Source organism: Arachis stenosperma, chromosome 4 (assembly GCF_014773155.1).
Source record: "Arachis stenosperma cultivar V10309 chromosome 4, arast.V10309.gnm1.PFL2, whole genome shotgun sequence".
NCBI classification, from domain to species: domain Eukaryota; kingdom Viridiplantae; phylum Streptophyta; class Magnoliopsida; order Fabales; family Fabaceae; genus Arachis; species Arachis stenosperma.
The window spans coordinates 42,333,425-42,349,310 of NC_080380.1; the positions used below are offsets into that span (position 1 = coordinate 42,333,425).

The following is a 15,886-nucleotide window of genomic DNA, read 5'->3' on the forward strand; positions in this document are numbered from 1 at the left end:
TCCCTGGCATTTAAGGGAATATATTCCCCACTACACACCTTTTGCCGAAGCTGTTTCTTTGATAAACAGAAATACGGGTAGAAATAGATAGAATAGGATAGAATATAATTAAAGTGAAAATGTAAGTGCAGTCGACTTCACGTGAAGTTGATAGTCGAGAGTTGTTAGATGAAAATTTAATCAAATCAGTTAAATTATCTAATGACTCTCAGTTATAATTAAACTCCATCTTAATTTTATGTGCGGATTTAAAGTATTCAACCCAAATTTGATTTGTACACCAAATTTCTCAATCTAACTTCATTTAATCCGACTCGTGAAAAAAAATATTTTTATTTAAACCAATGTTCTGAAAATCGGTTCGAACCGGCCGGTCGAACCGTGAACCGGATACTAAAACGGTTCGGTCAACAAAAGAAACCGTAGAATTTGATAACCGGCTTTGAACTGACGAATCGGCCGGTTACCGGTCGGTCGAACCAAACCGGGACCCGGCCGGTTTTTTAAACTGACAGCAAAACGCCGTCGTTTTGCAATGTGGGAAGGCCGAAGCCCTAGTTCCCCTTTTCTCCTTCGTCTTCGACTCTTCGTGCTTCAGCCTTCACCACTCAATCTTCGTGTTTCTCAGTTTCTCCTTCACCCAAATTCCAGCGACGACCCAGCGACGACCCACCACGACCCACCGGCCACCACTGCGAGAGACAGAACGCCTGAACTGAAGCCCTCAACGCACTCACGTCCTTCGCCCTAATTCCAGCCTCAGCGTCCCACAGACCCACACCCACACTCCAACTCCGACAGAACAACACCGACGAGGCCACCCGGCCACGACCCACCACGACCCACCGGCCACCACTGTGAGAGACAGAACGCCCGAAGCCCTCAACGCAGTCACCTCCTTCGCGCCTTCAGCAGCGTCGCGACCTCAGCAGCTTCGCGGCCTCAGCAGCGTCGCGGCCTCAGCCTCCGTCGCGCCCTCAGCCACTTCGCCGTCAGCGTCTGCCTCATTTCCAGGTAAGTTTTATTTTTTAATTTAGCTATGATTTATGAACATGATTTTCTGATGAATTTTACTCTGAACTCTGAACATTGAACAAAGAATTTTGATGAAATTCTGAGTATCTGCAACTGATATAGTGAAATCAATTCTGTGAACTGACTGAACTAGTGAACTCTGATGAAGTCATGAAACTGTGATGAAATATGATTATGAAGTATGAACTGATTCTGTGATGAAATATGAATTGATTTTGTGAATTGATTTTGTGAATTGATTCTGGTTTTGACATTTTGTATACTCTGATTTTGAGAGATGATTCTGTGAATTGAATTCTGATTTTTTTGAACCTGAGATGTTGTTTGTAATCTTTGTATACTCTGATTCTGGTTTTGACGTTTTGTATACTCTGATTTTGAGAGTTGATTTTGTGAATTGAATTCTGAATTCTGGATTGATTCAATGTTCATTTGTTGTGATTATTGGGAGTTGAAATTATTGGGTTGGTTGGATTGATTCAATGTTCATTTTGATGCTGCTATGTTATGTTTGGTTGTTTGTTTGTTGACTTTTGAACTTTGAATTTGTATTTGAATGAGATTATAACATTTGGTTTATGTAGCACTTTTAATTTGAATGATATTTTCAAGTTTAGATTAGACTATAATTATATTTTTATGTGCTTATTTTTATTTTATTTATTATTTTATTATAAAACGGTTTTTACGGTTCAACCACGGTTGAACCGGTTGAACCTATGAACCAGTGAACCAGTATCTAGAACGGTTCGATGACCGGTTCGGTTTTCAGAACCTTGGTGAGATGTTTGATTGATAGCTGAAAATTTAAGTATAGTTAATTTTACGTGAAATTGATAGTTAAAATTTATTAAATAATTTAATTAATTTAATTGAATTTTTGTCTAATGTGACTTGAGTTTTCACCTTCATTAATAAGTACTTAAGTAGTGTAAGGGAAAAAAAAAATAAAAAGATAGAGAAGAATGTGAGAGTGCACACATGTCCAACATCAATTGGAAGGAAACAGAACCAACGGTTCCTGAAGCGGCTTCCTTATCCATCGCTGTGTGTTTGTTTGTGTTAGAGAACGATAATCAGCAGCCACAACATGGCTCTTCGAATTCCCTGTAACTGCTGCATTCCATTCTCAAACCACCAATCTTCCGCTTCTAACGCTTTCTACACCGCTGCTTTCACAAACCGCCGCAAGTCCACCTCGGCGGCGAGGGCGGAGCTCCGGACGCAGGTGGATGTGACCGCCCCAACTGCTTACTCGTCACCGTCCGGTGAGGTTCCTACTCACAAGGTCACCGTCCATGATACACAAAGAGGAATTGTTCACGAGTTCGTGGTTCCTGAGGTTTTTTTTCTCTTCCTTCCTCCGCCTCCAGCATAATTCTCAACTTTGCTGAATATTTTAGAAACAAATTCATATGTGGTTGGTTGATTATTGTGAAATGCAGGATCAGTATATATTACACACTGCTGAATCTCAGAACATTACCCTTCCGTTTGCCTGCAGGCATGGTACTGTTCCCTCCTTTCTTAATTCTTACTGATCGTATGAGCTTAATGTTGATGTAATGACAGCCTTAAACGTTTTTAAAACAGTGTCCAATCGCATCTTTTCTTTAGGATGACCATTCACACGGTGAATGTAAAGGCAGGTATATTGGCTGCGTTATGTGACTGGATGGTCGTGTTGAACTGCTTTGTGCTTCAAAACTAAATTTGATGAAATATATGTATATTAATTTGTGTTACCTTGTTTTGGAATGGTATGGTCTTAACTGAAGTGAGGATAATACCTTGGATAGAATTGAATCTTTTTGTGCCTTCTATTCGTCTAGATCTTAATCCAAAGATTTCACCATTTATCCATTTTGGGGCCACTGCCATTGGCATTGGAGATTACTCAATAGAATTTTATTATTATTTGGGGTTTGATGACAGGAAGAACCTACCTAAAGTTTATTGATCATACAAAAATCATAATGTCTGCATTAAAGATCATTTATAAGCTATATAGAACAAGACACACCAACTAAGCAAGATGTCATGTGTGAATGTCTGACATTCAAAGATACTCATACAACATGAGACATAACTATATCTATTGTTAATCAATTATACTTCAAACGTGAATTGCACAAAATGATAATAAGATCTAGAAACATCTATATTGGTAGTTTGACATTTATAAATACTTGAATACCGAATAAATCTTCAAAATTTATACACATACTGTTTCCATGTCATGCATTTTAAAAGTTTGGTTTGTCTACATGTCCGTATTGAGTATCCGTGTCAGTATACATGCTTCGTCGTTGATGAACCTATGACTCTACTGACTCCCTTGCTACTTATCTAATGTTCTGTTACATTATTTACAAGGTTCCTTACTGCTGATATAACTAGCATTGGCTGCTACATTTTGAATATCCTGTAACTATTTCTCATACAAACTATATAAATCATCTAATAAAGTCCTTCACTGGCCCTGCTTCAGGCTCCTTTGATCTATGCACCTACTTCCTTTGAGTTTTTAGTTGTATCATGATTCCCTTATATATCCATAAATCAATTAATTTAAATCTGCAGTTATCATCATTCATAACTAGTATGCATGGATGCTATATTTCCAAATTTGATATCTTTACCCTTTTAGCCTTTCAAGGGACTATGCTCTTCAGTTTTTATTATTTAAATTTTGAGGCTCCAACATTTCTTAACATTATTACTTTATTATGTTTTTGAAAGTAACGCAAAGTTTGTTGTGGTTTATAATTAACCCGTCGCACTTGGTTTTTCATTCTATTAAAATGACTTTTGCTGTTGGTAGATTCCATTTCTTCAAACAGGTAAAAGTTTAGAAACTTTTATCTCCTGTAAGAACAAAGACAATTATGACTATTCTATGTAGTTTTAGGGTTTCGTTTGATTCTTTATATTTATTACTAAATTACCATAGTCAAGATTGTATATATGGCGCAGTTCATCTGTGATACTTCATACTTGTCCTTTTTGCTGCTTCTATGACCATCTAGGTTGAAGTCAACTCATTTGATGCTACTACTAGCTTCCTGATACTCTTTGTTGAAACTTTGTGCTGGCAGGTTGTTGTACTAGCTGTGCTGTACGTATAAAGAACGGACAGATTAGACAGCCAGAGGCACTTGGGATATCTGCTGAATTGAAAGAAAAGGCATGCTTGACTTCTTTATTCTAATCTATTTTTCATTACACGGATGAACCAGTAATTTTGACTTAATCTCTTGTAGTTGTGATTTTATTATTAGATTCTTTTATGCAATTCTCTCATGAACTACTGGTTGATGCCAAAAGAAGAGAACAGGTCTTCCGCAATAAATCATTTTCTTGTAGTCATAATATTGAAAAAAAAGATGATATTGGACATGATAAAATACTCTAGAGCAAAAGAGAGGAGGAAGAAGTGGCAGTTTGGAACTGCATATTCATGAAGTATTGATATGATAATACTTGACGGGTGATTCTTAATCAGCATCTCTCCCCTGACGCCTAGGTACTCCATTCCATGCTAAATATCTGCAAGGTGATGTGACGCACAATTAAAAATCGCCAATTACCATGACTATGTATATGTGGAAACAGTTGAGTGAGGCACATGATACATGATTCGCAAGTGAACACTCCAGATGGATCCAGAGACTTATGAATGAGTTTACTATAGAAAAAAAGTTGGGGTAGAGAGATGGTATATCTTACTTTAGTTGATTTGAACATGTTTGGAGAAGACCCTTAGAGACCTTAGTTATGATAGTGTAGAGTAGATGGAGGGTAGACTGGTAGTCCAATAGTTAGAGGTAGAGGGTGACAGAAAAATCATTAGGGAAACTATCAAAGTAGATTCAATTGCTAATGACTTAGATGTAGTATGATTTAGACTCGAATATTATGAGATCCCTTAATGCATGTAGTTGTAGTCAAACAAGACTTGGATGCTGTACTATATCCCACTATTTTTCCTTGAATTTGTGTGAACTGTGACGGATGCTATCATGATTTTATTGTGGCATACTTTGATGCATTTCCCCCCCGAAATATATTGGATGGTTCCAAAGAGTAGAATGAGAGTCTTTTATTGTCATTATTAAATTTTGAAAGGTAAAAGGTCATATCAAGCATGATGCGGAAAAAAAAAAAAGGAAAAAAGAAGAGAAAGTTTAAGCAGTAACAGAGAAATAGCTTACTGGATTTTAACTTGTGAGCTCCAAGTCAGAAAACAGCAACTTCATTAGTGCTGAATCTCACTGTCTACCTTGCTCTTTATATTAACTGTGAATAGAGGAGATGAGAGGAGGAAGAAGTTGCAGTTGTTTCAGTGTAGAACTACCAGATAATCTAATAAATAAGACCTTAGTATTAGCATGTGCCATGTGTCTAACCCTGTTAAATTTTACCTTATTCTTCTGGCACCTAAGAGGATCGAAGGTGTTGTGTTTATGCCATAGTGCTCACATTGCACTGAAGTTGTAATTAATATGTTCCTTTAGTTATTTTAGTAACTTCAATTATAATATTAGAGAATCAAAATTTGTAAGAGTAATTATGAGCCTATTACTTCCATACTTCTACAGAACATTCAATTAATCGGTTCTGTTTCTCACACATTGTTCTAGACTGAAGATTTGTATTCTTCATTGTGTTTTTATTTTTATTTTGGGGTCTATTCCAATAATGAAACTGAAACATAGTCTGAAGGGGTTTATGTATATTTTTGTTACTATTACATGCATGTTTAACAGTTTGTTTTTTTGGTTACTATTCTGTATGTACAACTGAATAAAGATATAGTCCAGTTTATGGTTTGCTTTCCTTTATTTTTCTTTATCATTCTTTCCTTCATTCGTTAACAACTTTGAACAACATGCCATGCATGTTTTTGCAAATTCCACTGCCTTTTATTGCTGAGCTAGACAAGTGTATGGAATTTTTCTTCAGGGCTATGCACTTCTTTGTGTGGGGTTCCCATCCACGGACGTTGAAGTAGAAACGCAAGATGAAGATGAGGTAATGAGAAGGAACACCAATCACAGATTTCACTTTGTCATGACTGCTTTGTGATTTCCATTTCGATCTTTTAGGGTATGTTTGGTTGAGGGTTGGAAAATCAAACCCATCTAAAAAATTCCCATTCCATTTTTTAACCCCAACTATAAACATATTTTTCTCTTGTAAATTGAATTGGAGGCCTAATCAAATCATTATCATCGTTCTTATTATTTGTCATTGAATCATGAATACGACGATAAATCCATGGCATATACAGGTATATTGGCTTCAGTTCGGACGGTATTTCGCCCGAGGACCAGTGGTATGTTCTGTTGGTTCTTGAATTCTTAGAGTGTATTTGGTTTGCGTTTACATTTTCTATTTTTATTTTTAATGTTTTGTGTTTTCAGGATTTTTTGAAGAAAAAAGAGAATAACATGAAAACAATAAAATCTTGTTTTCTATTTTCACTTCTAATTTTTCTTTCCTTTACCAAATCTTTAAAACAGAAAACATTGAAAACAAAAACATAAGATGAAAATGCAAACCAAATGCACCCTTAATCTTTTTGGAAACTATTAGAGAAAAAAAGGGAAACTAGATAGCTTCCTCTCTACTTTTTCATTTATTTGGTTGTGTGACTTCTAATGCGTTACAGGAGAGAGATGACTATGCCTTGGAGTTGGCCATGGGCGACGAGTAAGTAAAACAATGTAAAATCTGAGAACCATTGGAGCACACAATGCGGAATTTTCTGTTTTCCCTCTCTTTTTACATGGTTCTAGCCTTGAATATTTGCACGTCAAGTAAAATCCCCAATCCTATGTAATCCTTATGTAATCTTCATCCTCTCTTAAAAGTAGTGGACTGTTGTCATTAGCATAGTATACAAATGTAGGTAATCTTCATGCATATCTCTGTCATCGTGGTTTGTGTAAATTAGTATTCTAATACTTGATTATATATCGCCGCGTATCAAATTTTAAAGGTCCTTTAGTCATAAATATGTTCACTTATTATAAAAGAGGTTTTGTTTTGTTAGGGAACTAATAAAGTAGTGGATGAAAAAAAAATTAAGGAGATAAAAAGATGAATTTAAAGAAGGGTAAAGTATTGTTTTGGTCTCAAATGAATCTTATCTTGGTTTTTAATGTAAAATAAAAAAATTAAATTAAGAAAAAATGATTAATTAAAACTGCATTAATTAGAATTAAGACGTTCGAAATATGTAAAATATATTAGAATCTGTAATTTAGAAATTTAATGAAAAAAAATTGAATTAAAAATATTAAATTGAGCGCGAATTGATAGTTATTTTGGGAAAAAACAAGTACCGATGTTAAAGTTTTTTTGTAGCGGTTTAAATTTGTCCAGTACTACCAGTGAAGAAAATTGAGAATGTAGAAATGATGAAAAAATATTTGGAATAGAAATTCGGACATTTATTTTAAAGATTTTAACCCAAGGTTAGACTAAATGAGTTAAAAATCACCAAACATTAAACAGGTTCATGTTGGGCCCAAAGCCCAAACCCACACATATATAAGTTGATAACTTAACAAGAAGAGAGAAAGGAGAAGAATAAACCCTAACTTCCATCATTTTCAAATCACCATAACTTTTGTTATAGAGCTCCGATTGTCGCACCGTTTACGGCCATGTGAAACTTGTCTCCTCCTTTTCAATTCTATCCAATTAGTTTGGTAAGTAATAAGAAGTTCCAGCTTTAGTTTCTCATTTGAATCTGAATTTGCATTTTAAGTTTGGGTATCGAGAATTTTTGGTGATTTAGATGTTATAGGAGTTCTCTAACTTGTGTTCTTAGTGGTTTTCATCATTAAATTCAGTGGTTAAAGATAAGGATCCCTTTTTTTTCTCTGGTTTTATCGATTTATATGAGTCATAGTTTTGATATTGTGCCAAATTGTTTAATATGGTGTTAGATTGAGTAATTGGAAACTTGATTTAGTGGAGTTGTGAAATTTGAGTTTGGACTTTGGTGTGAGTCAATTTGGAGGCTTGGAAATTTGGAAGGAAAGTTTGGAAGCTTGAATTTGCGACATTAAGGTATGGGTTTAAATTTCGAGTAAATACCATGTAATGTGACATGAAATCCTAGGCTAATGGACCTAGCTAGGATTATTGTTGAATTGTTGTGTTTGATTGTTTGGTTTAGTGAAAATTGTGATATATGTTGGTCGATGAGTGAGTATTGATGAAATTAAGTGTGAATTTGCAAAATGAGTATAATTTTGATTTAGTTTCAATAAAATTGTGATTGAATAAATGTTGTGATTTGATTGCGTATTAAGGCGTTGATATGAAAATTGGGCTGAAGGCCGTGATAGGGTGAGAAATTCCTATGTGGTTATTCTTCTATAACTTTTGTCTCCTTTTCTTGTGACTATGTTTTTTATTTTTTGGTATTTCTTTATGGTCCAGTTTTTAAGAATATTGGTGGTTTCCTTGTTTGTTTTCAGTTGTAGGATTCGATGTGCCTTATTTGGTGAATATGTTGATAAACTTAATCAATTTCTATCTTTTGAATATGCTAAATAACCAGTTGTCATTTTGCAGCTTGCCAAAGTTAAGATTTTTAGAGGTTCGTGTAATATACCTTGGTTTTTTTTGGGTGAATTATCTGATTGTTTTAGGTTTTAATGTTAGATTTGTGTAATCAATGTATATTATTTTTAGGTAGAGTTGGACTTCAGAATGTTATATTTGCATCAAAGTTTGGATTTAATATTGACATCGTAGAAGTGGTAGTTTTTTGAAAAAGGTATATAAGTTCACTTGTCTTATAGTCTTCATTTTTCTTTTTAGCCATTTCTTAGAGATTTAATTTGCTGTTCTATCTGTTAACAATTCTATTCTCCATGGAGCTAATACATCCCAACTCATTGGAATTGTTGGTTCTGAAAAAAATGTTGGAATCAAAGAGAACTTTATAAAGTTGACACTTAAATGTACTGTGTTAAGTCGCTTAATGATAACAATATGGTGGGAACTATGTTAATCCTTTTTTCTCTTTAGTTTTTAATAATTTTTGTGTTATTATTTTTTTTACTGTTTTATTTTTATTTCACAAATACTACTGTGTTTTAGAACTATGTTCATCCTTTTTTTCTCTATAGTCTTTGACTATTTTTTTATGTTATTATTCTTTTTACTGTCTTAGTTTTAATTTGCAAATACTATTTGTGCTTGGTCATAATATGGTTATTTTTTATTTTTATTTTTAGGATGGAACTTTTGTTGTGCTTGCAAAAATTGCTGAGATAGTTGATGATGATCTTTGATGGTATTCTACTTATATGTGTGGCAGAGCTATTCAGACAAAATCTGAGATTTATTTCTGTCAATTTTGTAACATCAATGTTATGAATATTACACCTGGGTATAATTATTTTACAATGTTGCCTTTGTACTTTGTTAATTTTTAGATTTTTTCTGTATAATAGTTAGCTTATACCAGTATTTTTGTGCCTTAAAAAATATAGATTAAGAGTGAAGATGTTGGCTGAAGATTTCACTGATGTGTTTATTTTTGTGCTCTTTGATTGTGAGAAAAGTTATCTATTGAATAGGCCTTGCGCTCAACTATTTGAGCAACATTTTAAGGATATGGATGTAAGATCTCTCAACAATATTTTCTTTATATGTGCTGAGTTTATGGTTATGGTATTTATTTATGTCTCAGTTTCTCTTTATATATTTTGATTTGTTACTTTTCTTTAATTTTTTTAGATTGTGTTTGGTACACAATCTCCTCTTATATTTCAAGAAATAGTTAGAAAGATTATGCTTTTCAAAGTTTGTAATAGACCCGTTGAAATGGAGAAGTTCAAAGGTACTTACTCGGTGAGTTGTGTTTATGAAGATAATGTAATAGTTGAAATGTTTGAGCTTTCAGGAACATATTTGAGTCCCACAAGGATATAAAATGAAATTCTATGATATTTTTTATTTTATTAAATTGATATCTAGTTTACCTCTTTTTTTATTGGTTCACTTTCAACCAGGGACGGATTTATTCCTATGGGTGTGGAGGCAAGTGTTCCCACTACAATTTGAAATTTTATTGAGTAGTATATAATAATAATATTTATTTGTCCCCACTAATTATTAAATTTGATCCGCAATAATTTTTTATTCAACTTTCGATACTAATACTATTGATAGTCAATTTGAGAACTTCATATTAGATGTCCATTATAATGATTAATTTTCAAATTTAAATAAGATTGGTATTCTTTCTTAAAAATCGACTTGAAAGAATATTATCTATATATTTGTATTTCTTCTTTTGAAATTATATTGTCAAGGTTTAAAAATATGAAATATAAAAACTTAAATTTAAAATTATATATTATTATTTAAATTAATATTTTAGTATTTTAATTTGTAATTAGATATTTTGAAACTTAATTATATTTTACAATAATAAAATATAATTATAACAATAACTATGCTACGTATACATAAAATAATCACTTGTATAGAATAAATTTTAAAATACAAATTTTGAAATACAAAATACACATTAAAAATAAGTTAAATAATATATGTATTTATACACAAATTTATAGTAGATAATTTGATAGCTAATTTTTTATGTAAACATAATATTTTTATTATAAAAATTATTATCATATTATATATATTTCACCCCTACTATCAAAATTTTCTAGATATCCTATATTGAATGTGTTTTGTATTGTCTAAGGCTGAGTTTGTTTCAACTGGGAAAAGATCATTTGACCCCTCTAAAGTTACCAAAACACCGGATGTGGTGTTGACTCTTTCTAGCTATTCTGAGCTTTTTGCTGTTTCACCTTAGTGTACTTAGAAGTAATCCAGTATTATTAACTTGGAAGCTGATGAATATGGAAAGGTTCTATGTTTTTCATTTTCTCTCTCACTATTATATTCCCTTTTTTTCCCTTTTTTTTTCTGATCCCGTGTAAATTCAAACTATTCTGTTTTGTGCTATAATAGTGTTCTCCTCTCAAAAGAAATCTATTGATGTTGTCATAGATATATTAAATGAAATAGATAATTCTAAAAATTCATGTGATGAAGTTGATGAAAGTAATGAAGTAAGTAACGTTGAATTATTTCTCTGACATGGTATTGACTTTAAATTTTTGGATTCTTTTGATTACAACTATTTGTATTTATCTCTCTAATTTGGTTTTAATTTTTATGTAAATTTTGAAATTAAGAGTATGTTGTTGGTCTTAAACAAGGCTATGTTGAGGCAGAAAAAGAGGAGAAGCCTCCTTTAAAGAGATTGAAAAGATCCTTAAGATTGAAATCTCATATCTTTGGAGATGAGTGCATCTAGACAGGGAGTTAAGTGAGATAGGTGTCCATGCGTGTTATCTAGGGCTACTTATTAGGATTAATAGGACATTAGACATGAAAAGTGCAAATAGTATATGCACTTTTTCGGTGAAGAACGTTAAGTTTTTTGGTTGTACCCATGTAATAGCATTTGATATTTTGGTTTGTGATGTAGAAAATGTGTGGATTAAAATATTTTGATCTTCTGTATGGAATGTTTTATGATTTTTTATTAGACTTATTTCTCATGTAATTGATTAAGTGCTAGGGTGTGAACACAATATCATTAGTCACTAGGCAAATTAATTATGTAGCCCCTTATCTTTGTAGTTTAGTTACTTTTTTTGAAATTTAATTAAATGCAGTAACTCTTTTATGATATGTTAGAATTTTTCATTCTATAGTTTAGGTTATTGCTTCACCTATTTATTTTTGGCAAGTGAATATTTTATAGGATTTAGATGAATGAATATTTAAGCGTGCTTAAATTGTTATGCAGCTTCTCTATATTGAACAATTTGAAACTGATTCTTTGGCCACTTTGTTTTTGACATAGGTGTCTCATATATATGTTGGCCAAATTAGTTAACTTAGCCTAAGTAACAAAATAGTAGATTCTGTTTTTTTAAACTTTTTTATATCGACACTTTCTTTTAATTTCATTAGAGTTTTGTAGAATATGTTTGAATCATGAAATGTTTATTTTGCTCTTGAGTCTAGAGATTATGGCCTTATTTTTCACATGTGCCACTTCATATTGCTTAATAGATAAAAGGTATTTTTTATTTAAAGTAATAGTGTGGATGTGTTGTTTAATTTTTTTAGTCTATAGATATTACAAATATTTCTTAAGCAAATAATAATGTATTATTTCGTGAGAGGTGCATTGAAGATAGAAATTTCAGTAATGTTGGACATCTTTTACCCATGCATTGCACGGATCTTTTGCTAGTATATATATATATAAGTAATAAATGATGTTCCAAATGACATTCCTAGAAGTAAGTGTATATGTGATGTAAATTAAAAAAGAATGCATAGTGAGTGTGAAAAATGAGTTATGGGTAGCTAGATTCATGAAGTAGGATCAAGTAGCTTGTTGTAGGTTAGGTGGAGGTTTAAGCTAATCAATGATTTAAATTTCTAGTCCACTTGACTATATACATCTCCACCTTTATCCTAGTCCCATTACAACCATTTAAAGTTCTCATGATATTTGTATGTATACATTGAATGTTTGTTAATTGTTAGAAGAAGAACAAGTCTTAGAAAGCAAGATTAAGAGAGAATTGAGTTAATCAACCCTTTATACTAGAGCAATAAGAGAGTAAATACATTCGATGAGGGTTTGATTACTCAACTCTATGTTCTCTTTTCTCATGAAAATCTTGCCTTGTAACTTTTTAAAATATTTTTTAGGACTCAAAAAATTGATGGAATTGAATTGATTGTTATATTGCTTTTGGCCCTCTATGCTTATATATGTTCTTGGTAGAATTAGGTAGAGTAGTTGAATGAGTGTTTGGTAACTTGTTGTTAATGAATGCATGAGAACATATTTTTGTTTAAGTGTGAAAAAATTGACAAACCCATATTTTATGATAATTCTTGAGTTGAAAAGGGTAAAATTTATCAACTTGCACTTGTTCATTGTAAATGCATAATTTTGTGAATTTTCTCCTACTTGTACTTATTAATTGATTAAAACGTGCTTTTTATGATTTAAAAGTATCAAACTAATTCTATTTTTGTATCATATTCTATGCCTTTTGTTCAAGTGGTTTAAGGTTTAGAAGGTAAGGATGGCTTGAAAGATGGAGAAAAAGTATGCAAAAATGGAGAATTTAATAAGAAATGAACATTTTGTAAAATTGCTAATTGTGCGTACGCATCATTCCTAAATCATGCGTTCGTATCATGCGTGCATATGCATCATTTTTAACGTGTGCCTCACCTAAAATAGCACATAAATCTCAATTTGAGGCCTATTCTTGGTCCAATCCAACACATTTTTGAAGCTATTGAAGCATGGAATAAAGGAGATAAAGACACACATCAACATACACACCTATTTTTTTAGGTTTTAAAACCTTGAATTTTAGAGAGAAGCACCAATTTCTCTCTAGAATTCAAGGATTTCTTAAGATTTTTTTCTAGTTTTAGGGTTTAATATTTTTTAATTGTAGTTTTTCGTTTGTAATTTCTTGTTTTGCTACTTTGCTTTTTTTAGAATCTTTTATTAGTTTCATTTATTTTGTCATTTTAATTTAAAAACCGTTGTTGAATTCTAAATTATTTCTTTAATGAATTTGATGCTTTTATGCTTTATTCTTGCTCTTTTGCATTGCTATTGCTCATTTTTTGTAATTGGTAGTTGTAGATTTTACTAATTTTTATAATTTATGATGCTTTATATTTATGCACACCAAGTGTTTGATAAATATTTGCATTAGTTATGAAATAGTTTTTCTCTCTCTTGACTTGGGGTTGAGAAATTAGGTGACCTTGATTCATTGATGTCCAATATTGACTGGTAATTTAGGGTTGTTAACTAATCGTGTTTTCATTGAGCTAATATTTTACTAGTTCAATTAGTAAGTTAGTTAAAACGTATTGATTATGATTAATTATGCCTACTTGACTTTCCTCAATGTGTAGAGGTTGATAAAGTGGGATTAACTATTCATAATTGCCATGTTTATAGTCAATGACAAGGATAATGATCCTTAACCCTAAACCCTTGCTAAGATCTTTTTTACATTTGAATTTACTTTTATTTTCTAGTAAATTACCCTAATTATTTTTAGTTTAATTTCTTTTATCATTTAGATATTGCTTGTTCTTTAAGTTTTTGCTATTTAAATTCTCGTTAATTATGATCCAAACTCTCAATTTTCCATAGCCAACGATAATGCACTTGTAAGACTCGGTATTTTTAGAAGTTAGATTAGGATATTTATTTATGATTTTAAAGAAAAATTTATTTGATTATCTCTAACTTTAAAATTAGAGTATTTATTTGAAAATCATTTGTAAATTGATGAATAAATAGTATTTTCTTTAAAGATAGTTTTGTTGGATTAAAATTGGTTTTCAATTACTACATTACTCTTATTTTTATTGAAAATTACCAATCTATCCTCACCCCTTTTTTCCAAATCAAAACCCAAATTCTAATCTAAGTGAGACACTCTCTCACCCTTCCTTCCCCCCTCAGTAGCTACCACACATAGAAATACCCACACAGTTGAGAGAAAAGAGAGAAAAAGAGAAAGAAGAAGAGAGAGAGAGGGAGAGTCATAGCGCCCTGCTGTCGTCAAGCCTGTCCCCCGCATTTAAATTGATTGCTTTTCAGCAAGTTTTTTGATTCCACGTCGATTTTTGACTCTGTGATAAACTCTAATTTGGTGGTTTATCTTGTGTTTATTTTAGGTGGTTTTATCACCTTTTACTCACATTCATCCAAAGGAATAGCATGGTTTCATGATTGTCTCCTGATTTGTGCTTAAGTGTGAAAACATGCTTTTTAGGCTTTAATTAGCTAAATTTAATTCACCTTTGATTCCACTAGATGCCTTGATGTGTTTGCTAGTAAATTCAGATTGAAAAGGCTAGGAATGGATCAAAGGGATGAAGAGGAAAAGCATGCAAGTGAAACAAGGATTTGGGATGCTGAGATCGACGCGCAAGCGCAGCAGACGCTCACGCGTGGATTGTGGAGTCGCATGGCGACGCGTACATGGCGCATACGCGTCGATGCTCGCACGTGACTCACTTAACGACAAAATGCTAGGGGCGAATTCTGGGCTTCCCAGGCCCAGATCCAACTCACTTCTGAGGCTATTTAAGGCAGAATTCAAGGGGGAGTCAACACATTAGAATCACTTCACACATTAGTTTAGTTTTAGTTGAGTTTTGGAGGGAAAGTTAGTTTCTAGAGAGAGAAGCTCTCTCTTCTCTCTAGAATTAGGATTAGGTTAGATCTAGATTAGGATTTCTTAGATCTAGGTTAATTTCATGCTTTGATTCACTTTTCCTTTTGTAATTCTTGTTCTTCTACATCTCCTCTCTCTAATTTAGCATTTAATTCTTGCAATTCTCTACTTTTATGTTGATGCACTTTTGTTTCTCCTATTTTCTTTCTAATGCAATTCATGTCTTGATTTCCTTTATTGCTTAATTGAATTGTTGTTGTTAATTTCCTTGCAATTGAGTAGTGTAGATTTACTTTTATTGCAATCTTATTATGCTTTCCTTTTATGCCTTCCAAGTGTTTGATAAAATGTTTGGAAGGATGTTAGAGTAGATTTTAGTGCTCTTGGCTTGGGAAGGTAACTTAGGAACTCTTGAGTCACTAATGTCCAAGTAATTGATGATTGGGAACCGTTGACTCTAGCCATCACTAATTGATTTAGTGGATAGCTAGGAATTATGGACTTGGATTGATATAGTTCATTTGACTTTCCTTTACTAGTTACAGGATGAT

General features: G+C 32.4%; 1 protein-coding gene across 1 annotated transcript; it reads left to right on the forward strand.

The window, feature by feature from the left end:
* Positions 1–583: 583 nt before the first annotated feature.
* On the forward strand, positions 584–7,038 carry LOC130973916 (ferredoxin C 2, chloroplastic-like). The gene is made up of 7 exons (XM_057898607.1): positions 584–1,014; positions 2,102–2,377; positions 2,481–2,544; positions 4,134–4,222; positions 6,001–6,069; positions 6,329–6,373; positions 6,710–7,038. Exons 2-7 carry the CDS (start codon positions 2,126–2,128, stop codon positions 6,752–6,754), a joined length of 564 nt encoding a protein of 187 aa, XP_057754590.1. The 5' UTR covers positions 584–1,014; positions 2,102–2,125; the 3' UTR covers positions 6,755–7,038.
* Positions 7,039–15,886: the final 8,848 nt, after the last annotated feature.